At 40.9% G+C, this 25,409-nt stretch overlaps 1 protein-coding gene across 2 annotated transcripts in view; it reads left to right on the top strand.

The window, feature by feature from the left end:
- Smc1b (structural maintenance of chromosomes 1B) overlaps nucleotides 1-24,208 on the top strand; it is an 80,620-nt gene extending 56,412 nt beyond the window's left edge. The window contains exons 16-25 of one of the 2 annotated variants that reach the window (XM_046429610.2): nucleotides 1,942-2,083; nucleotides 2,901-3,046; nucleotides 5,243-5,396; nucleotides 10,815-10,913; nucleotides 12,438-12,594; nucleotides 13,666-13,820; nucleotides 14,802-14,953; nucleotides 17,464-17,533; nucleotides 23,140-23,250; nucleotides 24,015-24,208. In XM_046429610.2, coding sequence (XP_046285566.1) covers nucleotides 1,942-2,083; nucleotides 2,901-3,046; nucleotides 5,243-5,396; nucleotides 10,815-10,913; nucleotides 12,438-12,594; nucleotides 13,666-13,820; nucleotides 14,802-14,953; nucleotides 17,464-17,533; nucleotides 23,140-23,250; nucleotides 24,015-24,128 — 1,300 coding nt within the window. In that variant the 3' untranslated portion in view covers nucleotides 24,129-24,208. The remainder of the gene's footprint in view (nucleotides 1-1,941; nucleotides 2,084-2,900; nucleotides 3,047-5,242; nucleotides 5,397-10,814; nucleotides 10,914-12,437; nucleotides 12,595-13,665; nucleotides 13,821-14,801; nucleotides 14,954-17,463; nucleotides 17,534-23,139; nucleotides 23,251-24,014) is intronic. The other variant, XM_058574233.1, reaches the window with a different exon arrangement.
- The last annotated feature ends 1,201 nt before the right edge of the window (nucleotides 24,209-25,409 follow it).

Genomic DNA, 25,409 nt, shown 5'->3' with positions numbered 1-25,409 from the left:
CATGTTCCATGCATACCTGCAAAGAATGTGCATTCTGCTGTTGGGTGCAGTGCTACCCTGCAAGGCAGTTGGCCAGGCTGCTGGTGTTGCTCAGGTCTTCTGTCTTTGAGTCTCTGCCTGGTTGCACACTAAGAACTAAGAGGAGCACTGAGATTTCCAAGTAGATTTTTGGATCCATCAGTTTTTTTCTAGTTTTACCAGCGAGGGGACAGGAAGGCTGGAGTTGTGTGGTGTCCCTCATGTTCTGTAGGCCTGACTGCTGAGCAGAGACAAGTCTCTTGAAGGTTTCTTCTTGACCTCTCGCACAGGCAGTGCAGTCAGAGGTCAGGAGTGGGGACCCTGTTGCCTCCTCTACGTCACACCTGGCTCCATGCTTCCCGAATGGGTAGCCTTAGACAAGGCTGAACTCTTTGCTTTTGTCTCTTCTGTTAATGGGGCACTAGTGTTACTTACCTCACAGTCTACTACTTTGAGTAGGTTAATTTATAGCAGACCTTTGATAACAGATGCATAGTAAGCTCTCATTAAATATTACTTTGTTTTTATTGTCACTGTTTTTCAATCAGTTTATCTAGCACAGTATCTGATACAGATAGCACTTAAAAGTATATCTTGAATGAACAGTTGGGTTGCCAGGATACATGGGAGGGATAGAAGAAGGAAAGGGCAAGTTACAGTTGATGTTGGTTTTTGTTTTTGTTTTTTGTTTTTTTTTTTTAAGTACTGGGATTGAAGCCAGGGGTGCTCTACCACTGAGCTATATTCCTAGCTCTTTTTATTTTTTGAGACAGGTTCTCACTAAGTTGTTTCAAGTCTCACTTGGTTGCTGAGGCTAGCCTCAACCTTTTGATCCTCCTGCTTCTGCCTCCCAAGTTGCTAAGACTTTAGGTGTGCAGTACTGTGCCCAGCAGTATTAGAGTCTTTTATGAGGAGTTTATGAAGCTTGCAAGTAGAAAGTACATCAGGAAGGGACATGTTCTTCAGTTTGAAAGTTTATATTTGGAGTTTATATTTGAATAACTATTGCAAACAACTGAATAAATAATTTAATAAACACATAAAGCCAGGCATGGTGGTGTATGTCTATAATCCCAGCTACTCTGGATGCTAAAGCAGGAGAACTGCAAGTTTGCGGACAGCCTCAGCAATTTAGCAAGACTCTGCCCTATTTCCAAAAAAGAGGGGGAGGCTGGGAATGTAGGTCATAGGTAGAGAGCCCTGGGTTCATTTCTCAGTATGGCAAAAAAAAAATTAATAAACATGTAAAGCTGGGTGTAACAGTGCATACCTGTGATCCCAGCTACTTGAGGCTAAGGCAGGACCATCAAAAGTTTGAGGCCAGCCACAATGAGATCCTGTCTCAAAGTAAAAATTAAAAATTTTTAAAGGACTGGGGATGTGGCTCAGTGGTTGAGTCTATCATGTGCAAGCCCTGGGTTCAAACCTCAGTATCAATAAATAAATATGTAAGTTGTAACTTAAAGAAAAAGAAGGGAACCTATAGATTATAAAATATGTAAGAAACATATCACCTGTATGCAGTGTCTGAATCCTAATACAGATATCCAGGTTTTTTTTAAAATAATGAGATGCCCTGGAAATTTGGCAATGGTAATAGTTTCATATTAAAGATTTATTATGATTTTTTAAGTTATAATAATTTGTGCTTATGAATTAAAAGTCACTTCACTTTTGGAGATACACATAAAATATTTACAGATGAAATTACATGATGTCTTGAATTTGCTTGTGATAAGTGGGGTTATACGTAAAACAAGAATGATCTTGAATTGATTATATTGAATTTGAGTGAGAGCTTCATGGGGTTCATTATCATATTCCTTCTACTTTTGTATTTGAAATTTCCTGTAAGAGAACGTTAAAAAGAAAGAAAGAGAGCATTTCACTTACCATTTGTAATACTTGACTTTTTTATGCTAGATTAGAATTTGAAAAGCAAAAAACTCGGCTTAATATTCAGCTTGAGTATAGTCGCAATCAGCTTAAGAAGAAACTGAATAAGATCAACACATTAAAAGAAACTATCCAGAAAGGTAGAGAAGACATTGATAATCTGAAGAAGGTAACTAACAGTGAGTGGTAGCTGAAGTGTCTCTTCATTGAATTTTCAACCTCCTTCACTTATTGAGCTCCTAAAAGGCTTTGGTAGTGATGGGGGCAGATGTGAGAAGTGCTTAAATCAGCAGAGCTTCCTGAGTTCTGGATGCTGGGTGGGAGGGAAGGTGAGGCGGGGTGCCACAAGGACTCCTGCCTGAGTTCTGATTGGGAAGTAGGTGGGAGGGGACTTAGGTCTGTGTGGTGCCTAGACGGTAGTGTCCACCAGCAGGGAATGCAGAGAAATCTGGGCAGGAGCTATCGATCTGGCAGCTGCTGATTGACCCAAGTAAATTGAAACTCTGTGACAAAAGTTGAAATGCTTGGGCAGATGGACAGTGGAGAGCACTGAAGCGGCCATGGGATTCTGGAAGGTGCAGGTAGGCTAGGAACAGGGGTAGTCAGTCGAAGAGGAGGCATCCCAGAAGCCCCAGTGCTGCAGGAAGGAAGAAGTGATAAAGACTGTTTAAAAGGCTGATCCTGAAATGTTTGTTTAATTGCCACTTAAAAGTCACAGTGGCAAGAACTTTATTGGACAGTGGGAATGGAAGTCAAATGGCAGTGAGATGAGAAATGGGTCTAAAATGAAGGATGAAGGCAAGTACTGATAATAATTCCTAAAAGGTGTAGAATGAGAGTAGGTCACAATCCATGACATAGGTTCAAGCAGCACATGGGATATGATTTATCTTAGAGTGACTGGGTTGGTCTTATTGATAACAGAACCTATGGACCTTAACAACATAAAAGATGGTAAATCTGCAGTGCATATCCTCTTTCTTCAGGTTGAAGAAGACTGTCTGCAAGTTGTGGATGAACTCATGGCAAAACGGCAGCAACTTCAGGACATCTTTGTCACTCAGAATTCCAACACTGAGAAAGTTCAAACTCAGATTGAAGAAGAACGGAAGAAGTTTTTCGCTGTTGATAGGTAATTAAGAATTCATCAGTTTGAAAGATATAGCCAGCATTTTAGACATGTGTATTGTCGGAGTGGAATGTATTATGTGAAGCTATATTTGAATATGTACCCTTTATTGCTCTTGGTCTCACGTAACATATTTGAAATATTCTAATTTGGGGGGAAACAAATGAGGGAATTAGTTGGTTAGAGTGAGTAGTTCTTTCTGGTGAATGAAAACGTGATCCCGTAGAGTCCCTTGCCCTAAATCCCCCTTGATGTTGCTGGTGTCTTCTGCTATCCAGAGATTCCCTCTCTGCAGCATGGCACAGAGGGTAAGGGATGGGTCAGGCCATGCTGCCTATGAATACATCCCAGCTTTGCTTCAGTCATACTGTGCCTTGATCTCCTCATCAGTAAACGGGGTTAAAGAAAATGCCTGCCTCAGAGAATAGTGACCTGAACACTGATGGAGTGAGCTTAAAAGACAGCCTGGTACCTGATAAGCATTTGCCGTGATGATGATGGTGACATGCCTTGGGTCAGCTGACTTGTAGCAAAATAACATGCTTTTCTGCATGACTGACATGATCATAGCAATGAGAAATTAGCTCTTTTTGCTCAACCTCTTGGCATGTCACTTTTCCTCACTGTCCCAAATCCTTCAGTGCTTTAAGACACTGCTGGGAAGTTCTTTGTGTATGACTTTTTTTTTAAGAGAAATTAAAATCTGTTTCTTGATTTTTTTTTTAAACTTTTATATTTAGTTTAAAATTTGTTTCTCTTTGTATTCTTGAAAATCTCGGAGTCTTCTCCTGCCTACTCCATGCCTTTCATCCTTCCTTCCTTTTTCTTTTCTTACTTTTTTGTCCCCTTTCTGGGTCCTGTTAAAAGTCCACATTGTTTCAGCTAGTAAACCTCGTAGCCTCATCTTGAGAAGAGCCAGGTAGTACAGAGACTTCAGATTGTCAGGGATACAATGATTTACCTGATTTCTCTTGCAGAGAGACTATTTCTACTGGGTTTTTGTTTGCTTGCTTGTTTGTTTTTAATATTTATTTTTTAGTTGTAGTTGGACACAAGATCTTAATTAATTATTTTTATGTGGTGCTGAGGATCGAACCCAGAGCCTCGCCCATGCTAGGCAAGTGCTCTACCGCTGAGCCACAACCACAGCTCCTATTTCTCCTGGTTTGAGGTTCCAAAATGTAGAGCTCATATGAGGAATAAACACAACCTGAAAAAGTATAGATTTATAAATAAATTAAGCTGAGTATGGTGGCATAATACTCCTGTAATCCCAGCAACTCAGAGGCTGAAATAGGAGGATCGCAAGTTCAAAGCCAGCCTAAGCAACTTAGCAAGACCCTGTCTCAAAATAAGAAGCACTGAGGATGCAGCTCAGTGGTTAAGTGACCCTAGGTTCAATCCCTGATATCAAAAATAAAAATAAATAAAGTAACTAGGAAAGGGGCTGAGGTTGTGGCTCAGTGGTAGAGTGCTTGCCTAGCATGTGCAGGGTCCTGGATTCAATCCTAAGCATCACATAAAAATAAAAAATAAATAAATAAAAAATGAAAGGTATTCTGTCCAACCACAACTAAAAAAAAATAAAATATTAAAAAAATAACTGGGAAAGGACTGCATCTTGGTCACTGTGACTAAATCAGGAATGTATATTATTGAAAAATGCCATTGCCAGGCTCAGTAAATATGCCTGTGATCCCAGCTACCAGGGAGATTGAGGCAAGAGGATAGCAAGTTTAAGGCTAGGGGCTGGGGCTGGGGCTCAGCAGTAGAGCACTCACCTAGCATGTGCGAGGCCCTGGGTTCGAACCTCAGCACCACATATAAATAAAGGTATTGAACTACAACTAAAAAATAAATAAATATTAAAAAAAAAAGTTCATGACTAACCTGGGCAACTTGGCAAGACCCTATCTCAAAATAAATAGGATTAGGGATATAACTAAGTGGTGGAGTGCTTTCCTAGCATGAACAAGGCCCTGGGTTCCATTCTCAGTACCACACAAAAAGAAAAAAGCAACCTTGGGTTAACTAGGTTCATTCATGGTCTTTCTCAGGAGTGTTAATGTTTATATTACAAACTCTAACACTTACAGGACTCATAAGGAAAAGTCACCTTTTCCTATAATATAACTTTTTCTTGATTTAGTGCCGTATTACATAATGAGTAAAAGCACTTTTCATATTGTGTTTTTACAGGGAAGTGGGAAAATTGCAAAAGGAAGTTGTGATCATTCAGACTTCTCTGGAACAAAAACGATTAGAGAAGCATAACATGCTGCTTGATTGTAAAGTTCAAGACATTGAGATAGTTCTTCTGTTGGGGTCACTGGACGACATAATTGAAGTAGAGGTGCCTAGAAAATTACTTAAAATATGTGCGGTGGTACTGCACCTGGTGTTTAGAGCAACTTGCCTGCTTATTTTTTATTTCTCTGATTCTTGGGCCTTTTAAGGCTGCAGAACTCTTACTCAGTATATCTTGACTTTGTCCTCTTAGATCAGCTTCCTCAGGAGGCTCCAAGGTAGCTGTGGCTTTGACAGAGGGAAGAGAATTCTCTCCTGCCCTCCCAGAAAAATCCTGGGGAAGAATTCTGATTTGCTCATTTTGGATCATGTACCCACCCAGTCTTGTGGTGTGAAGGGAGGGAAAGGGGGTGGTTATTGTAAGCAAAATTGGGGGGGGGGCATGCAGAAAAACAGCACTCGCTATACATACAAAGAAATAGTCAGTTTAAAGGCAAGTCAGTTTAATTTTAGAAGAGTGTTATAATTACAGAGTGGAGGAGGAAACAGTCTCCAGGACTCAGTCTGTGGCTGTTGGTCAGTAACCGTGCCACCACTTTGTTTCCAGTGTTCTTTCAGTTACTGAAACTTCAGAATTATTCTCCAACATGCCCATCATGAGTGGGAAATTATGTGCTTCTTGATTAGCATGAAAGACTTCCACATTCGTGGCAGGGTATTTCACAGCAGATACTAAGACAAGCCCAATTCATATTGAACCACATCTAAGAAGAAAAGTGCTGCTTCTAGTTTCCATTCCAGCTTGTCAGAAACTTGAAAATCATCCCTTCATCTTTTTTTTTTTTTTTTTTTTTTTTTGTGTGTGTGTGTGTGTGGTGCTGGGATCTGAACCCAGGGCCTTGTACATGTGAGGCAAGCACTCTACCAACTGAGCTATATCCCCAGCCCTCACTCCTTCATGTTAACAAGTAAAAAGCTGAAAATCAGTAACTCTTACATCTGTCAGAGAAGTGAGGACAGAGCAAAACCCACTGCTCCAAAACTGGAGAGACAGACAGATAAAGGGAATCACAGCTTACAGTGCAGGAGCCTCCAGGAGGATCCAGCACCCACTTAGGAAAACCTGGAGGTCTGAGAGATGAAAACACCAGGAACACCAGTCATAGGGCTCCCTCACTTTTGTGCATGTTGCCTCCTGAACCTTCAGGGTCTCACTTAATAGGGGCTGCTGCCCTGGGAGCCTATCTGCTGGGGTTTTATTAGAGCCTAATTGACCTGAGGTAGGGGAATGGCCATCTCCAGCAAGCTTTGGCTATTCTGTACCCTGAAAGGGGGAAAAATTACTGAGAAACACTTATGAAATCATAGGGACAGAGGCTTGCTGAAAGATTGAGATCTAGCTGGGCAAAATGGCGTACACCTGTGATCCCAGTGATTCTGGAAACTGAGACAGGAGGATCATAACTTCAATGCCAGCCCTGCAACTTAGAGAGACCCTGTCTCAATATAAAAAGAGGTGGGATTATAGCTCAGTGGTAAAGTACCCCTGGGTTCAATCCCAATATCTGCGTGGGGTGAGGGGTACTAAGACCTAATCATAGAACTGTAGATGCTTCCCTTCCCCCACACCTCACCACCAGATTACTGAAGGCCAATTTACAGCAGTTCCCTTCACTCAGTACATCATGTTCAGCTATCAAGAAAAATATGAAAAGGCATACCAAAAGGCAGAAAATAATTTGAAGACACAGAAGCAGCATTAGACCTAAACTCAGATATAGGGATGTTAAAATTATCAGACCAGGAACTTAAAATAGCTGTGATTAAAAGCTATGGGCTATACAGGGTAAACAACATGCAAGAACAGATGAGCAACTGAAGCAGAGATGGAAAGAACCAAAAAGAAATGCTACAGATCAAAAACATGAAGAGATATTAAGAGTGCTTTTGATGGGCTTTTTAGAAGATTGAACATGGATGAGGAAAGGATCTGACATAAGGATATCTCTATAGAAACCTCCAAAACTAGAAAGCAAAGAGGGGACTTAAAACAGGTTTTCCAGGAACTATGGGAAAGCTACAAAAGGTGTAACATGTAATAGGAACACCGAAAAAGAAAAGGGAAAGGAACAGAAGCAGTGTTTGAAATAGTAATGATTTCCCTCAAATGAATGTCAGACACCAAACTGAACCAGGAAGCTCAGAACACAAGCAAGTGTTTAGTGAAAGATATACAACAGCACGGGCACAACACATGAAATAATTGTAAACTGGACTTCACCAAAAATTTTTAAAATCTTCTCTTCTAGAGACACTGTCAAGAGAATTGAGACAGGCTAAGACTGGGAGAAAATATTTGCAAAAGACATACTTGATAAGACTTATCCAAAATATTCAAAGAACTCTTCAAACTAGGAGACAGCCAGGCACGGGGAAGCACACTTGGGATTTGAGGCAGGAGAGTTGCAAATTTAAGGTCGATGTGAGCAAGACCCTTTCTCAAAATTTCAAAAATTGGTTGGGGATATAGCTCAGTGCTTGCCTAGTATCTCACAAACACACCAAAAAAAAAAAAAAAGTAAACAACTTGATTAAAATAATATAGGCCAAAGACCTTAACAGACTACCTACCAAAGGAAATAGATGACAAATAAGCATATTAAAAGATGTTCCATTTAATAGGTCTTTAGAAGAATGCAAATTTAAAAAGATACCACAGCTGGGTACCATGACACATGCCTGTAATATCCCACATGCTCACGAGGCTGAGGAAGGAAGATCATGAGTTCAAAGCCAGCCTCAGTAACTTGGCAAGGATTTAAACAACTCAGCAAGATCTTGTTTCTAAATAATAAATAAATATGTATATATGTATATACATACTATATATATATATATATATATATATATAAATAAAAGAATTGGGGATGTGGCTAAGCACCCCTGGGTCCAATCCCCAGTACAAAAAACAAACAAACAAACAAAAAACACTTAAACAGCTATACTCTAGACCAAAATCTAGAACACTGACAGCACCAAAGGCTGGCAAGGATCAAGAACAGGAACTGTCTTTCATTGTTGGTGAGAATACAACCACAGCCACTTTGGATACAATTTGGCAGTTTCTTATAAGACTAAATATATTTTTACCATATGATCAGCAATTATACTACCTGGAATTTACCCAAAATAGTTGAAAACTTACATCCACACAAAACTTGCATATGGATGTTTGTAGAAGCTTTCTTCATAATTGCGAAAATTTGGAAGCAACCATAATATCCTTAAGTAGGTGAACAGATAAACGGATTCACTCAGATCCTGCAATCTTATCCAGCACTAGGGATAAATGAGCTACTGCTGGTTGCGGAGGCACACATCTGTAGTCCCAGCTACTTAGAAGGCTGAAACAGGAGGATCACTTGAGCCCAGGAATTCAAGACCATCCTGGGCAAGACCCCATCTCAAAGCAAAAAAAAAAAAACTATGAAGCCATGAAAGAACAGGGAAGAAACTTAAATGCACATTGATAAGTAAAAGAAGATAATCTGTGATTCCAACTTCATGATATTCCAGAAAAGGCAAAAACAATCTAGATAGTAAAATCTGTTTGCCAGGAATTAGAAGGCAGTGAGGGATGGATAGGTGAAACAGATGACTTTTAGGACAGTGAAACTATTCTACCTAATACTATAATGTATAGTTTTGGATACGTGCCTTTATGCTCTTATACAAACTCATAGACACCAATAGTAAACCCTAATGGAGAACTATGGACTTCAGGTAATTATGATGTGTTGATGCTTTAAACCTAAAACTACTCTATAAAAGTTTTGGGTTTTTTTTTTTTGTTGTTTGTTTGTTTTGGTGGTAGTGCTGGGGATTGAATGTAGGGCTTTGTGCATGCTAGGCAAACACTTTACCACTGAGCTTCACACCAAATCCTGAAATAGTCTCTTTAAAAAAAAAAAAAAGTGTTACTTCTGTTCTACTCTGTGCTAGTCGGGCTACACTAGAATACTGTATTTACTTTTTAAAACAAGCATTTTAAGAGTAATACATCCAGACTAGTGAAGAAAACCCTGACCATGTTGTTTGGGGAGGGAAGGCTTGGGGAATGTAACCATTATCTTCAAATAGGTGAAAGTCTCATGTGAGTCACACTTATTCTTTCTGGTCCTAAGGGGGAGTATTAGATTGGGTGCAGAAAGCCACAGAGTCATGTCTACAACTTGGGAACACTTTCTATAGAAAAACAGTGGCCTCTGGTGGTGAGTTCCTGGTTGGAATTTGATAAGCCATCTAGTTGTAGCCATGCTTATCCAAGGTGTTCTGTAAAACCCAGAATAGAAAGATATTAGGTGTGAACTGAATCCTCTTTCCAGAGGATCAAATGGGTTACTGGGTAGAAATCATTATTTGACAGTGTCTGTGAGGTGGAACCCTTCCATTGGAGGTGTTGCCTGTACCGCCAGGTTCTCAGAAGATTTCCGTATTATGGGGAGGGATTTTCCTGGATTCCCAAATCATAATGTGCAGAGGAAGCATCTGGGTATCATGTGACCTAAGAGTGCATTCCACACAGCCCCAGATGAGGCCCCTGTTGCTGGCCCATGGACCACTTTGAGTGGCATGGCACCAGATGACTTACACAGAAGTCTAATGCAAACAGGGATGTTGAATCATACATAGACATCATGGGAGTTAGAGCTTCAAACATTTTGTACTGAAGTTCAACTTCTTTGTGAGATATTTTAACATGTATTACATAAAATTATGCTTAATTATAAAAATTTCATTGAAGGTGTGTAGCTAAGAAAGGAGTGAATATCAAGTGGGTTTTTTTCCTCTTCTTAATTTGTGAGTCTTGATTTTGATCAGCTTATACAAAAGGCTAGGCAACTGATAAATAAGTGCTCATCTGTTCCTTATTTCCTGTTCCTTCCAAAATATAATACATACTGAAAATGAAATGTATGTGTCAGTCATCGTGTGGAACATTGAGAATACAGCAGTGAATACAACAGCCAAAAATCCTCTCCTTCAGATTACAGTGTGGTAGGGACAATCCAACAGAGAAATTGTAAACAAGTAAGATATTGATGTGTTAGGTGTTGATAGGTGCTACAGAAAAAATGAAGCAGAAAAGGGAATACAGAGCACTGTGGAGGGGCTTGCAGCCTTGAGTGGAGAAACCAGGGGTGGCCTGGGAAAGGTCGCCAGTGAGTAGAATGAGAGGAAGTGTCACAGGCATCTGGGGGAGGTGGTCCAGCAGAGTGAGCATGCCAGCCCTGAGGGTGGCACTTGCATTGTGGTCAAGGAGGCTGTGGATTTCAGCAGAGGGAGCAAAGGACCCTGGTTCACCAGAGTTAGGGCAGCCAGATCATTGCAGCCTTCCAGCTGTCATAAGGGTGTTAAACTTTTAATTTGCATGAGGTGACAAGCAATTGGAGGACTAGGGGCAGATGAATCAGCAGAGGTCATCATCTCAGATAACAAGAAAAGAGTTTTGTGTGTTTTTCAGCTGGGAACTGAAGCAGAAAGTACCCAGACGACAACTGACATCTATGAAAAGGAAGCCACAATTGAAGTGGACTATAGCCCTTTAAGAGAGGATCTCAAGGTAACTGATTTCTCCTGATTATCCCGACTAACAGCAATATTGAATATTTAAGTACTGCAGAATCATTTTTAGATAACAGAATGTAAGTTCTTTTTAAAAAATAAAAGTAGATTTCTTAATGTTTTTAAAGAAATATACAAAGGAAAAACATTTTTTTCTATATTAACTAAGAACACTTCTGTGCGGGTCTCTTTCACATCATAAAGTGGGCTAATAAGTAAGAAGGTTACTTTTACATCTGTATCAGCATTGCTCACTGCAGAACACTCTGCCATGAAATGTTTAGCCAAAGAAGCAGAGTTCCTGTGCCCAGCTACTGTTTGAATCCTATTTCCTTCTTGTAGGCCACAATGAATAAACAAAAGCTTTGCAAAGTCCTGCAGTAAATGAAAGTGGCTTCTGCTCCAGCATGCTGAATTTGCCCCATCAGCATCCTAGTACGGCCCTTTTGGGGTGGAGCTGATCTAAGACTGAAAGGTTTTAATACAGAGTCCCAGCAGTTGTCCCCTCATTGCAGCCACCTGAGTGGGGTTACATGTTCATTTCTGACCCAGGCACCACCCCCAGTGGGTGGAGGAGAGGGGCTTAGCTGTCACCTGAGCAAAGCAGGCCCACTCCTCAGCACACCTGGCCCAAGACAGGCTGCAGTAGTAAGAAAAAGCAGAGATGGAGCCAAGGAGCAATACCCGCCACATCTTTTCATTTCACACATCATCAATATCATTTTGTTAGACTCTGTAGTTGTGGCATCTTTTGGCAGAAGAGTTTTTTGTCTTTCCTGTAGTTTTCTATTTAGTGCTTTCTTCATTGCTTTTTTGTCACCTCATTTCTCAGTAAATATGAATATCTTATTTGTACTTATGGTGTTGTTTTCATTTGCCTGTTTAATACATCTGAAATTTATTCTAGTGTATGGTATAAGAATGTTTTAAGTTTACTCAGTTTTCAGACAATTCTCCTTTATGATGTATATCATTCCCTTCTGGAAAGCAACAACATTTTCCTGGAAGGGCATGGCCACTGTTTCCTTTCCATCCTCACCCCAATTAATTCTATTCATTAGTCAGGTTGAATATTGCCCTTCTCTCTGCATTATGCTATCCTGATAAGAGGTTTTTCATCCTGTTATAAATGGCAGATATATTGCTTACTTCTCTGTGAACTTTTAAAGACAGAGAGTGTCCTTCATTGAATCTTCAGTGTCTAACATGTAGTAGATGATATATACTGTTTATTGAACACAGAAATTAAGGTGATAAATGAATTGTCTTTTAGCCAGGTTAAAAAAAAAAAAGAGATACAACATCTTCCAAGAGCAGCATGTGTATTGTAGAGTATGAAAAGCACAGCCGACCTGGAAAGCTGGAGATGGTGCTGTGTGACTGCAGCTCCAAGCTGAGCAGCTGGGGTGGGGAGTGTGCAGAGGGAGTTGGTGGGGTCAGAGGGGCTGACCTGTGCTTCTGTCTTACTTAGCAGTCTGGATGTAAAAGGCGTGCCAGTCAGTGGTGTTTTTTGCAATAACAGGCTCTGCAGTCAGATAAAGAGATAGAGGCCCACCTTGCACTCCTCCTGCAGCAGATGGCCTCCCAGGAGGATGTTCTGTTGAAGACAGCAGCCCCAAACCTGAGAGCCCTAGAGAACCTGAAGACTGTCAGAGACAAGTTTCAGGAATCCACAGATGGTGAACTTGGGTTTTTATTATTATTATTTGGTGCTGGGGAGTGGACCCAGGGGCACCTAACCACTGAGCCACATCCCCAGCCTTTTTTTTACTTTTTATTTTTAGACAGGGTCTCATCAAGTTGCTTAAGGCCTTGCTAAGTTGCTGAGGCTGGCCTCGAACTTCTGATTATCCTGTCTCAGCCAACTGAGCCACTGGGATTACAGGCATGCGCCACTGTGCCCAGCTGAACTAGGGTTTAGTTGTTAACAGGATCATATTCATGGGTATTTTGATTTCTAGAACAACAGTCACCCTTGGAATATAACTTTTCTTATATATTTTCCTCTGCTGTTTTATATTAATGTGTTCTTTTAATCCTGAATCACTACTTGCTTCCTCCATGAAAAATGTTCTGCTTTAATTTAGAAATAGGTTTATTGATTATTATAGAACAAACATTTAGTTTTTTGTGCCAGAAAAATAGGTATATTAAATACTCTTTAGGAACTTGTTAATATTATTTGGAAATTAGCCCTGCTAGAGTCAATTTATGTTGTACAATTTCAGTTTTTTTGTAATTGGATAAAATTTTTGTTGTATATAATATTGTTTTAACTAAAGACTACTCAGATATGAGTTTATCAAGATTTGTAGGTTAATATTTTATAATAAAGAGTTTTCTTTTATTTATATATATATATATATATATATTATATCTTTTTTTTGGACACAATACCTTTATTTTATTTATTTTTATATGGTTCTAGGGATCAAATCTAGGGTCTTACATGTGCGAGGCGAACACTCTGCCACTGAGCTACAACCCCAGCTCTAATAAAGAATATTTCCTTGAATATTCCAATAAAATTTATAAACATTTTATTTTAAAGAAAATAGCCTTGCCCCAAAAGGGAGGGGCTTATCAATTATAAGAGCATTGCTCTTGGAATTAATAACAGTTGAGGTTATTTTGAAGATAGATTTACTTAAGAAAGCCAAATTCAAAATTCAATTTTTAAAATATCCTACACTTTAAATAAGAGAAGTTCCCGGTGGTCTCCAAAATAAAGAACATTGATTCTCTCTTAGCTTTTGAGGCCAGCAGAAAGGAAGCCAGAATGTGTAGGCAAGAGTTTGAACAGGTGAAAAAAAGGAGATACGATCTTTTCAGCCAGTGTTTTGAGCACGTCTCAATCTCAATTGATCAAATCTACAAGAAGCTCTGCAGAAACAACAGTGCCCAAGTATGTATTTTCAAACCTGAAATAACTAGTGGGATCTTTGTGTTATTGGTGGTGTTTTTTTCTGGTGGGATGTAAATAACCACTGCACATTATTTGAGTGCCTCACTTGCCCGGGAGTAGTTTGTGAAGACTGATCTCATGAGCTGCGTTCTTCATCCCACCCACTCTGAGCCGGCAGCCTGGACAAGTCATAACCACTCCAGGCTTGTTTCTCTACCTGAAATGAGTGACCTAGATCATTTGGTGTCCAATCTGTTGTCTGGTAGTGATTTGACTTTAGCACCTTGGGTCTCTGTAGTAAAGGTGGAGTCAGTATAGAGTATCCTAGGGAACATTATCAGTGGAATTGGTCAGAGTATCACAGAAGAGAGGAAGAACCAAAGGCAGGATCCCAATCCAGGTGTTTCCTTTTTAATGAGAGTCTCCGTGATCACCATGCCATTCCATTATCAGTGCCCACAGAAAATGCTTGGGAATTGGATGTGGAGTTAAGGTGTGGGTCAAGGCTAAATACCTGCTTTGCTTTTGGCTCATGTTCTTCTGTGACTCAGATGATCCTTTCAGAATTTCAACTGAAAATAATATGATAAATTAAAATAATTTATTTTCAGTAAAATAAGACTAAACTAAGCTCATTAACTCTTTGAGAACAGGGTTCATATCTATTTTTGCAGTGCTTGGCCCATAGTAAGTGTTCAGTAAATATTTGATAAATGGTCCGTTGGTCATTGAGTGAACTAAAGAAGACTGCCTTTGTAAGACTGGCTTGTGCCGCTGTGGTGTGACACAGCCTGGTGGGAATGCCTGATCTTCTGTATTAGAGTATTTTTTCTCCCCGCCCCAACCCAGACAACCCTATAATCTGTGATTAAATGGAGGAAAACCTAACCAATAGAATATTTTGCATGTAAACTATGTTGCCACCCCAATTTGAAATTTGCTGATTACTTTTCTGATAATGCTAAATAACATGTGTTTCAGGCATTTCTTAGCCCAGAGAACCCTGAAGAACCCTATTTGGAGGGAATTAGTTATAATTGTGTGGCCCCAGGCAAACGATTTATGCCAATGGACAATTTGTCAGGGGGAGAAAAGTGTGTGGCAGCTTTGGCTCTCCTGTTTGCTGTACACAGGTAAGGTCACAACAAGCTACTTGGTTTGCTGGGCACAGTAGTGCACTCTGGTAATCCCAGCAGCTTGGGAGGCTGAGACAGGAGGATTGTGAATTGAAAGCCAGCCTCAGTAGTGGCAAGGAACTAAGCAACTCAGTGAGACCCTGTCTATAAATAAAATACAAAATAGGGCTGGGGATATGGCTCAGTAGTCGAGTGCCCCTGAGTTCAATTGCCAGTACCAAAAAAAAAAAGCAGCAGCATCAGCTATTTTGTTTTGTACCAGGGCAAAAACCAAGTGGAGCTTTCTATGGAAGATCTATACTTATTTTTCTTTATTAATATTTAGTAAATGCATACTAAACTTCAGCTAGACAATTCAGGGTGTATTTTAGGCCTACAGTAATTTAGACTGCAACTCTTTAAGAGTTCAATCTTTGACAGATTTTATTAACAGTAGCTAGTAATTTTCCAACTATAGGGAAGAAAAAGAAAAATTTAGAATAACCAGATATGATATCAGTATTGCTTAAAACCGTGAGCAACAAATTCAAAAACTAAAATTGTATATTATTGTCCTACTTCATATTCAGAGATATATTTAGTAAATAATATTGAAAGCGAGGTATTTCTTTAGAAAAGTATTTAGCCTTATTTCCACTGATGATGGTGGCACAGTTTCTTTGCAATATAAATCAAGAAACAGAGAGTTAGCTAAAATAAAGGCATTCACAGCTTTTGGCATTCCAAGCAGTTGGTGGGGATCCAAAGTGGAGGGGCTGCTGCCTCTTAGTCCCATTACCAGGAACATTAGAACACAAGAGATTGACAAGAGTTTCTTGTTGGTCTCAAGGAGGAGAAAGAACAGGGCCCCAAAGGAAGAGACCAACCATGGCAGAGGAGCTCTGGGAAAGGAGACTGGCTCGGAACAGGAGGCTCACAGCAGCATAAGACGGTCACTAGGTGGCGCCCCAACCTTTACTCAACAAACCTCTACTATCTGTACTGTTGCAGGCACTGGAGATCACTGAAACAAAATGCCTACTTCAAAAATACTTGTTTTAGCTGGGCAAAAATACTTGTTTTAGCTGGGCACCGTGGCCCATGCCTGTAACCCCAGAGGCTTGAGACAGGAGAATTGCAAGTTCCAAGCCAGCCTCAGCAACTGCGAGGCACTAAGCAACTCAGTGAGACCCTGTCTCCAAATAAAATACAAAATAGGGCTGGGGATATGGCTCAGTGGTTGAGTGCCCCTGAGTTCAATCCCCAGTATCAAAAAAAAAAAAAAGCTTGTTTTAGTTGGGCAAGATAAATAATAAGTAAATTCCATTAGTAATATAGAGAATATTAGAAAATGGAAGTACTACAGGGAAATAATCGGATCAGGTAACAGATAATAGGTGGCTGGGAAGGTTTGCAATATGAAGAGTCATCACGTGTTAAGGACCAGGTGCAGTGGCACACACCTGTCTTCCCAGCTACTTGGGAGACTAGGGCAGAAGGATGAGAGTTCAAGCCCAGCCTGGGCAATTAACGAGACCCTGTCTCAAAATAAAATTTATTAAGGACTGGAGATGTAGCTCAGTGGTAGAACACTCCTGGGTTTAATCCATAGCACCACAAAAACAAAAAGTCATCAGGGAAGACTTATTAGAAGGAAACATTTGAGCAGAGATTTGAAGTAATTAAGGGAACAAGCCATCTGGATAGCCAGGGATGGTTTATCTGGATATGAGGACAGCAAGTGCAAAGGACCTGAGGCCAGAGTGCACCTGGCACATGTGCAGTAATCTTTATGCAGCAGTGTCAGGATAGGATTATGACGCTATTGTGAGTCAAGGTGAAAGTCGGTGATTGCTGGGCCAGGGTGGTAACAGATATTGCTAATGGTGTGGTGTATGAAGAAGTCCGGGGATGACTCCAGGATTTGGCCTAAACAGCTGGTAAGAGGACTAGTAAGAGCTGCTCGTAACTGAGGTGAAGAAAACCAAAGGAGGGAGGCAATGGGGGTAGGTGGGGAACATTTGCTTTTGGATGACCTTGGAGTGAGTGTTTATTAGGTTTCTACATAGAATTGTTGAGTGAACAATGGCACGTGTGTCCAGGAGAGAGGGCAAAATTACTGACGTGTGGGAGCCTCAGTGTGTGTATGGTATTAAGACTTGGGGAGCAGATGAAACCACCAGGGGAACTGGTTAGATGCTGGAGAGCTCTGGGCACTGAGTGCCAAGGGCACTGGGTGTTCAGGAGTTAAGAGTTGACATCAGAGACTCAAGAGCAGTGGGTGGAAGAAAAGCATGAAGTGTCATCCACAAGTCAAGGTGTCCGAAGGGGGCAGTGACCAGCCCTTGCACATGTCACGTAGGATACATACTGATATTTGAACCCTGTTAGCCACACAAAGGCCACTGGTTACTTAGACAAAGTTTCCAAAAGAGTGTGTTGTATTTATTCTGAATCCTGTTAATTCTTTCCTCTGACTCTTTTGAAAAACAAATAAAAAATTACTTCTAATTTGTTATTTTTTCTAGTTTTCGGCCTGCTCCATTCTTTGTCTTAGATGAAGTAGATGCAGCCCTGGACAACACCAACATCAGCAAAGTACGTTTCTTCTGCTTTTAATTCTCAATAGAATTTCTGTAACTCCAAGTTTGTGTTACAATCAGAAGGCAGTTGCCAAGAATGAAAAGGGTTTGGGGCTGGTAATAATTGCTAGTTGAAGTAAAATCTTTCCTTCCTTCCATGTTTTTTATTGGTGTACTATAATCGTGCACAATGGGTTCATTGTTATGTACTCACTCATATTTGCACACAATATAACAATAGAATTTGGCTAGTACAATTTCCAGTGTTTCCTCTTTTCCTCTCCTCCTCCCTTGACTGATCTTCCTTCGATTTCCATGTCATCCCTCCACACACGTACCTTTCTTTTCCTGACCCTTGATTTTGTGAGTTTCCTTATTTCACTTAGTGTTCTCAAGGTCCATCTATTTTCCTGCAAATTACATAATTTCATTTTCCTTTATTAGTAAAACTCAATTGTGTATACATGCCACATTTTCTTTATGCATTCATCCATTGATGAAGACCTGGGTTATTGTGAATTGTGCTACTGTAAACCTGGGTGTGTGTGGATTGCTGTAGTTCTCTGACTTTAATTCTTCAGGATAAATACAAGGAGTTGTATAACAGGGTCATAGGGTGGTTCTCTTCCTCATCTTTTGTGGAACCTCAATACTAATTTCTAGAGTGGCTGTCCTTATTCACAGTCCCACCCACAGTGTACAGATGTCCCTTTCCTCACATCCTTTCCCCCATTTGTTTGTATTCTTGATGACTGCTATTCTGGCTGGAGTGAGATGAAATCTGTTTTTGTTTGTTCTGTTACAGGGGATTGAAGCCAAGGACACTTAGAGCCACATCCCCAGCTCTTTTTGTTTTTTTTTATTTTGAGACTGGGTCTTGCTAAATTGCTAAGGCTAGTCTTGAGTTTGCAGTCCTCCTGCCTCAGCCTACAGAGTCATTGGGATTACAGGAGGGCATCACCACGCCCAACCTCAGTGTAGTCTTGATTTGCATTTTCCGTTTTGTTAAAGATGTCAAGCATTTTTTCATATATTTATTGGCCATTTGTATTTCTTTAGAGAGTGTCTGGTTCATTTGACCATTTATTAATTGGGTTTTGGTTTTCTTTGGTGAAGAAAGTTTTTTATATATTCTGGATGTTAATCATCTGTCAGAAGAGTAGCTAGCAAAGATTTTCTCAATTCTGTAGGTTCTCTCTTCACATCCTAATTTATTTCCTTTGCTGTGCGGCTTTTTGATTTGAGTGTTAAGGGCCTATTGAGAAAGTCATGGTTGCATAGTTTTTTCTCATCTAATTCCTAGGTCTTTGATCCTTTTTGAGTTGACTTTTGGCCAGGGCGAGAGATAAGGATCGAGTCTATAACCAGTTTTCTCAGCACCACTGTGTAAAAGGCTGACTTTTCCCCAGTGTGTGTTTCCGGCACCTTTGTCAAGGATCACGTTACTGTATCTGTGTGGGTTTGTTCTTCTGTTGGTCTCTTTGATGCCAGTGCCATGCGGTTTTTGTTACTATAGCTCTGTAGTATAATTTGAAGTTGGATATTGTGATGCTTCCAGAATCACTTTTTTGGCTTAGAATTTGGCTTTTCTGGGTCTTTTCCTCTTCCAAATGAATTTTAGGACTGTTTTCTAGTTCTGTGAAGAATATCATTGGTATTTTGATGGTAATTGCTTTGAATCTATATATTGCTTTGGGTAATATGGCCATTTTAACAATACTAATTCTGACTGTCCATGAAATGGGAGGTCTTCAGTGGATTTCTACAGTGTTCTGGGTTTTCATTAATTTCACCTCCTTGGTTAATTGGATTCCTAAGGGTTTTTTTGTTTTGTTGTATTTTGTTTGAGAAAAAGGTAAGAGAATTTTTATTGTTCTAGTAGCAAAGGAGAAACACAAGGGACTCCTGTGCCCCAGAGGCTGTGATTTTGACCATCAGGGGGAACAGGAGGTTTTTCAAGAGGTTATTCATAGGCTACATTCCAGGTGTTCTCTGTCCAGAATATAAATTCACTTGTTAATTTGGGAAATAGCCAATTCTTAGATTTTCTGTTGCCATCCCTTAGTCTGAATGAATCACTTCTTTCATTCCTGTGGTGGGTGTGTCCTCAAGGGCAGAAGACTCTCCTCTGTCAGGGAAGAAAGGTAATCCTGGGTGGTGGGGGAGCTTTAGGGAAGGGAAGTTTGTGTGGTTGTTTGAGGCTGTTATGAATGGGATTGTTGATTCTTAGGAAAGCTGTTGATTTTGTAATGTGCTGCTTGCTGGATTTGTTGATTAGCTCTGGCAGTCCTCTCTGGTGGGGCTTTTTGGATTTTTTAAGTATAGGCATATCATTTGCAGTGATATGATGTACAGTGATAATTTGTCTTCTTTTCATATTTTTCTCTTTTTTTGCCTAATTGTGGCTAGAATTTCTAGTACTATAGTGATGAGAGTGGACAACATCCTTTTCTTGTTCCAAATGTTAAAAGAAAGGTTTTCAGTTTTCCCCGTTTAATAAATTGGCTTTGGGTTTGTTTGGGTACTGGGGACTAACCTCAGGGGCTCTTGACCACTGAACCACATCCCTAGCCCTGTTTTGTATTAGAGACAGGATCTCACTGAGCTGCTTAGCGCCTCGCCCTTGCTGAGGCTGGCTTTGAACTCCCATCCTCCTGCCTCAGCCTCCTGAGCAGCTAGGACTACAAGTGTGGGCCACTGCGCCCAGTGGCTTTGGTTTTAAAATGTAGCCTTTATGATGTTGGGGTAGGCTCCTTCTGTCCCTATTTTCTTCAGTGTTTTTATCATAATGGGTGCTGGATTTTGTTGGAGGCTATCTCTGCATTTGTTGAGATGTAAAGTTAATACTTTAAAGTCGAAGTTAAATATCTACAAATAGGATGTTTCAGAGTGGTTTTTGTAAGATCTGGGAAGCCAACATAGGGAGCCAAGAGGGTTGAGGGTTGCTACACATCATCAGCATCACCACTGACACAATGGCTTCTCCACAGATCTAGGTATTGGAGATTAGTGAGTCTCAGTAGCAGGCCTGTGGCAGAGAGGTTTATAAAGTTTCATGGACCAAATAAGTTGTTTATTAAAGCCCAAATTCTACCTCCCCAACTTTATCAAATTCATCCTATCCCTGTATTTGTACACAATTCTATTTCCATTATTTGAGGCAGAGAGAACTAAGGAAGCAGTTTAATTCTAGGGTTAACTTTAGTCAGTACTTGACCAGTGGACAGATCTGTAGAGACCCCTTCACAGCCCACACCTCTCAGCTGCAACTGCATGGAATTCTGGAAGTGAAAGGGCCATGGAATGTGAGCAAAGGACAGGGCAAGCACCCATAGCGCCCGGACTCCTTGGTGGATTCCAGGCCCCTCCTCTTCCACAGGCTGCTTACAAGGAGGCTGCTTTGTTTATGCGACAGACATATTTCTCAATATTTATTTATAAATTGGCACTCTGGTTTACAACCTAATCTCTGGAGCCTGGTTAATATGCCCACCCCAGAGAGATGTTTTCAGCCTTGAGGTGTTGCCCAAGGGTTCTGTGCCCCTGGCGCTCACCTCCTGATTTACTTTGAGTCTCACATGACATGCCTGGGCAGGTTGGGGGACACAGAGCAGCTGTGGCCTGAGGTAATGTCACAAAGTTAGTCTTTCCTATTCCACCAAGTTGTTAATGTAATCCATGTCTTTTGGGGGTCCTGCTTTTTAACATAGCATAAGATACACAAGAATGTCTCATCAATTCCATACCCAAAAATATGTCACAGACTTCATGGTAACCAGAGGAAGAAACATAGGAACAGAGGAAATCTCAATTTCTCTTGAACACCAGCCATCCTGGTCATCTGACTGGACTTCACCATCTGACTCTTGGGAGAAACCTCCCCTAGGGAGGTTAATTTTGGCACTTTAAATTCCATATTCTGTCAGGGGAATCTTTGTGGACTACATCTTTTCTTGGTTGCCTTTAAAATAGCCTTACCTTTTAGCAAAATCCTAGAAGTTTGTATTGGTGGCTACTCTAGGATATATGTCTAGCTTAAGATTCCTATTAGCACCTGGCCTGTATATTAAAGCCCTTTAACTTCCATGATTCCTTAGAGATTTATGTTCCTGGCACTCCACTGCTGAATTATGAAGTTATGTAGTGTGAACAACCATGAAGTAGCCTCCACTCCATCTAATGAACAAGGTCCCAACATTTCTTCTTCTTTTTAATACTGGGGATTGCACACAGGGGCACCTTACCACTGAGCTATATCCCCAGCCTTTTATTTTACTTTTTTGAGACAGGTTCTCACTAAGTTGCTTAGGACCTTGCTAAGTTGCTAGGCTCGCCTTGAACTCACAATGCTCCTGCCTCAGTCTCCCAGTTAGCTGCGCTGAAACTACAGGTGTGCACCACTGTGCTAGGCAGACCACCAGTTCTGATAGGTAAAAGCAGTATGTACACTGTACATCTTTTTATCTGTTAGTCAGTTTTGTATTATAATAAAATAACCTGAGATAGTCAACTTTGAAAGGAGGCAAGGTTAATTTGGGCTCACAGTTTGAGGTTTTAGTCCATGGTTAGTTGCCTGTAGATTTTGGACCTGCAGTGAGGTAGTAAATTATGATGGGAGCACACAGCAGCAAGGATGCAGAAAGGGGCAGGGCCAAGGTCCCAGTATCTCCTTCAGTGACCTACATTCCTCCAACCAGACCCTACCTCTTAAAGGTTTCATTCCTCCCCAGTAACACCATAGGCTAGGATCAAGTTTTGGGGGACATTTCATAAACAAATCGTAATCGTAGCTTCTATCTCCTCTTTTCTTATCACTGTTCCAAGACTCTTTCAGTCCTGAATCTTAGAGGCCAGTGCTGTGGCCTCTAAGGCTTGAAGCCCTTCTGACTATATGAGCCTCCTGTCTCAGCACTCACGTTAGCTGCTGACCTTTCCTCTGAAACTGCTGCTCCTGCTCCTGGATCTTGTATCTGATATCCTGGATATAGTCGGGACCAAGACACACAAAGCCCTACTCCAGCCCATGGAGATCTAGGGAGCTGGCAAATAGTATCTTGTTAGACTGTTTAAGTCTGCCTTCTCCTTCATCATTCTCCAAGCACCTAGCAGTGTGTTCTCCAAGACTCATTTTTATGCAGTCCACTTTGCTCTTCTAATTTCCTTGGAATTGAGCTTCCTGAAGGGGCCAGAGTTCACCATTCATAATGAATACATACACAATTGCTGTTTTTTTCCCATATTCAGGCATACCAGCCCTTCTTCACCCCCATAAATATCTGAGTTTTTGTTATATCTGATCATAAAGACTGATTGCCTGTTGCCACAATAGTATCTCAAGTTACAAGTTTACTTTTTAAAATATTCTTTTAGGGATTAGGGTGTAGTTCAGTAATAAGAGTGCTTGCCTAGCACACAGGAGGACCTGGATTCAATCCCCAGCACCACACATAAATGAGAGCTGCTTACATTTCTGCAGTTGTAGTGGATTTACCTAACTACCAGAAAGGCAAGTAAGTGCCTTATCACCTACAATGGGCAAATCAGAAACATGCAGAACTGCTGTCCCTAGAGCCCAAACAAGGCCTTTCCTGGCTGGTGAAATGTGTGCTTATTTCCTCACAGGTATCAAGTTACATCAAAGAACAGACTAAAGAACAATTTCAGATGATAATCATTTCCCTAAAAGAAGAGTTGTATTCCAGAGCTGATGCTCTGATCGGCATCTATCCAGAGGTAAAGAGAACACCAAGGGGAGAGGAGTGGCCACCACGAGCTCCCGACTGCCAGAGCTCTTCCCTTCACAGTCTGCAGTCCCACATGGAGTCTAGAGACTGCAGACACAGGCCTAAATGATTGTTCAGTTAAATACAATTTAAGAGTAACTGTTCAAGAATTTCCCTATGACAGTAGAGATTTAAGATACATTTTAAGAGACAGGAGCAAATTGAAAACTGCACAGCAGTATGACAGTTTTGTAAAATAATAGTACACATTAACTTAGAACACTGTTAGTACTTGTATTTCATATTTCTATAATATCTGAATATTTTGAGCAAAAACAAATGTATTTTATCACTGTATCGGGGGGGAAAAAAAGTCCACTGGGAATTCCAAGTGGTAAACTAGCTGAGATTTTGAAACAACTTTCTTCAGCCATTCACACACCTGCCTGAGCTAATGGGGTAGGACAACTAGTTCAAGAAATCGGGGGTTTGGACAGTTGGCTTCCTGAATTTTCCTTTAAGCTCAAATGAAAATTTACCTTCCTGTGCCCACAGATTAGGGTATCACCTGGAAACATGGTATAAGAGAAACAGAATTTCTCCTACCAGATAATAAAAAAATAAATACCTGGTATAAACACAGGTATTCATGCACTTTTAGGCATAAGGAGGTTCCTTTTTAATGCATGTCCAAACTCACTGATGGCCTTACTTGAATACATTTCTTCCCTAATCAGAGGAACTGACTCTTAACCTGGCTTCTTTCCATTGCAGCATGAAGAGTGCATGTTCAGCCGAGTGTTGACCCTCGATCTCTCTCAGTATCCTGACACTGAAGGCCGGGAAGGTAGCCGGAGACACCGTGAGTCCCAGTCAGTGAGAAGCTAGAGTGCCCTCCAGCAACCCCACGCCAGCTCTAGCTGTGGAATCTGGAACCTGGCCTAAGGAGGTCAGGTTAGTTTCTTTAGTTCCGGGGAACAAACTTCAGAGAAAGCAGGACCAGCCCCAGTGTCCACTGAAGAAAATTCTTAATTGTTGTAGCCAAAGAGGCAGTAGAGCTTAATTTCACAACTTCATTTAAGGAGTGTTCTGGCCCTATTCCATGAGGGCAAGTTTTCTGTGACAACATTGGATGTTAAAAAAAAAAAGTATGACTTTGTATCATAGTTTTAATTTCAATTTTTGAAAAAAGTTTGTCATGTGAAATTTTGAACTCAACCACCATCTTCACTCTCGGCTTGCCTTGCACCTTTAAAGTAATCTTTAAGAGAAATCCGTGGTGGTTCTCCCCTCTTCTCTTCTGCAGTCCTAGGGATGGAACCCAAGGCCTCAAGCATATGCTAGGCCCTGCTCTACCACTAAGTTACATCCACGGCCCTGAAATGTTTGGATTTTAAATATATTAGTCAAAGGGAGGTTAGTAAGTTTTGAACCTGGCTTTTGTGGAAAATTATTTCAGAGGGACTATATGTCAATATTGAAAATACCAATAAAAAATAATTTTAAATGTCTGTAGTGTGTGGTTTTAGAAACAAAAAAAAGTGATGGTGGTATGGTGCCGCAGTCTGGCTGGGCACAAAAATCACGAGCCACTCAAGCAGGAACAAACTTTATTTCCAAAACTCCCGTGAACGCCACGCACGCGGCCTTCTCTTGGGACACACCACACCAACCAGAAATCCCTCCTCCCGCACTTCCCCCAACCAATGGGAACTCTCCAAGGCGGACAGCAGGGGTCTAATATCCAATTGAATACACATCTTAACATAACCATTATCATTTCAATGGCTTGCTGGCATCACCTCTCTACCAAAAATGCCATGCTGTCATTCCTACCGGCTGTGGCTCTCAGCAGTATGGTTTGGATCTGGAATGTACCCCAATGCTCCCATGTTAAGACTTGGTTTGCAGAGCAGAGATGTTCAGAGGCAGGCCTTCTAGGAAATGACCAGGCCACGAGGGCTCCAACCTCCATCAGGAGGTGGTGGAAACTGTAAGAAGCAGGAGACTAGGACCTGCTTGGAGGGCACTTGGGGACTATCTTGTCCCCCAGACCCTTCCCCTTCCTCACTCTGCTTCCGAGGTGACAGCTTTGGACAATGGGTCCAGAGCAATAGTGGCAGCTGACCTCCTCCAAGTTGTTTTTCTCAGCTACTTTGTCATAATTAC

Source organism: Marmota monax, unplaced genomic scaffold (genome assembly GCF_021218885.2).
Source record: "Marmota monax isolate L192 unplaced genomic scaffold, Marmota_monax_Labrador192_F-V1.1 WCK01_AAM20220418_F8-fsc00051, whole genome shotgun sequence".
Taxonomy (NCBI): Eukaryota; Metazoa; Chordata; class Mammalia; order Rodentia; family Sciuridae; genus Marmota; species Marmota monax.
The sequence above is the reverse complement of the archived record's forward strand: the minus strand, read 5'-3'. Positions and strand labels throughout refer to the sequence as shown.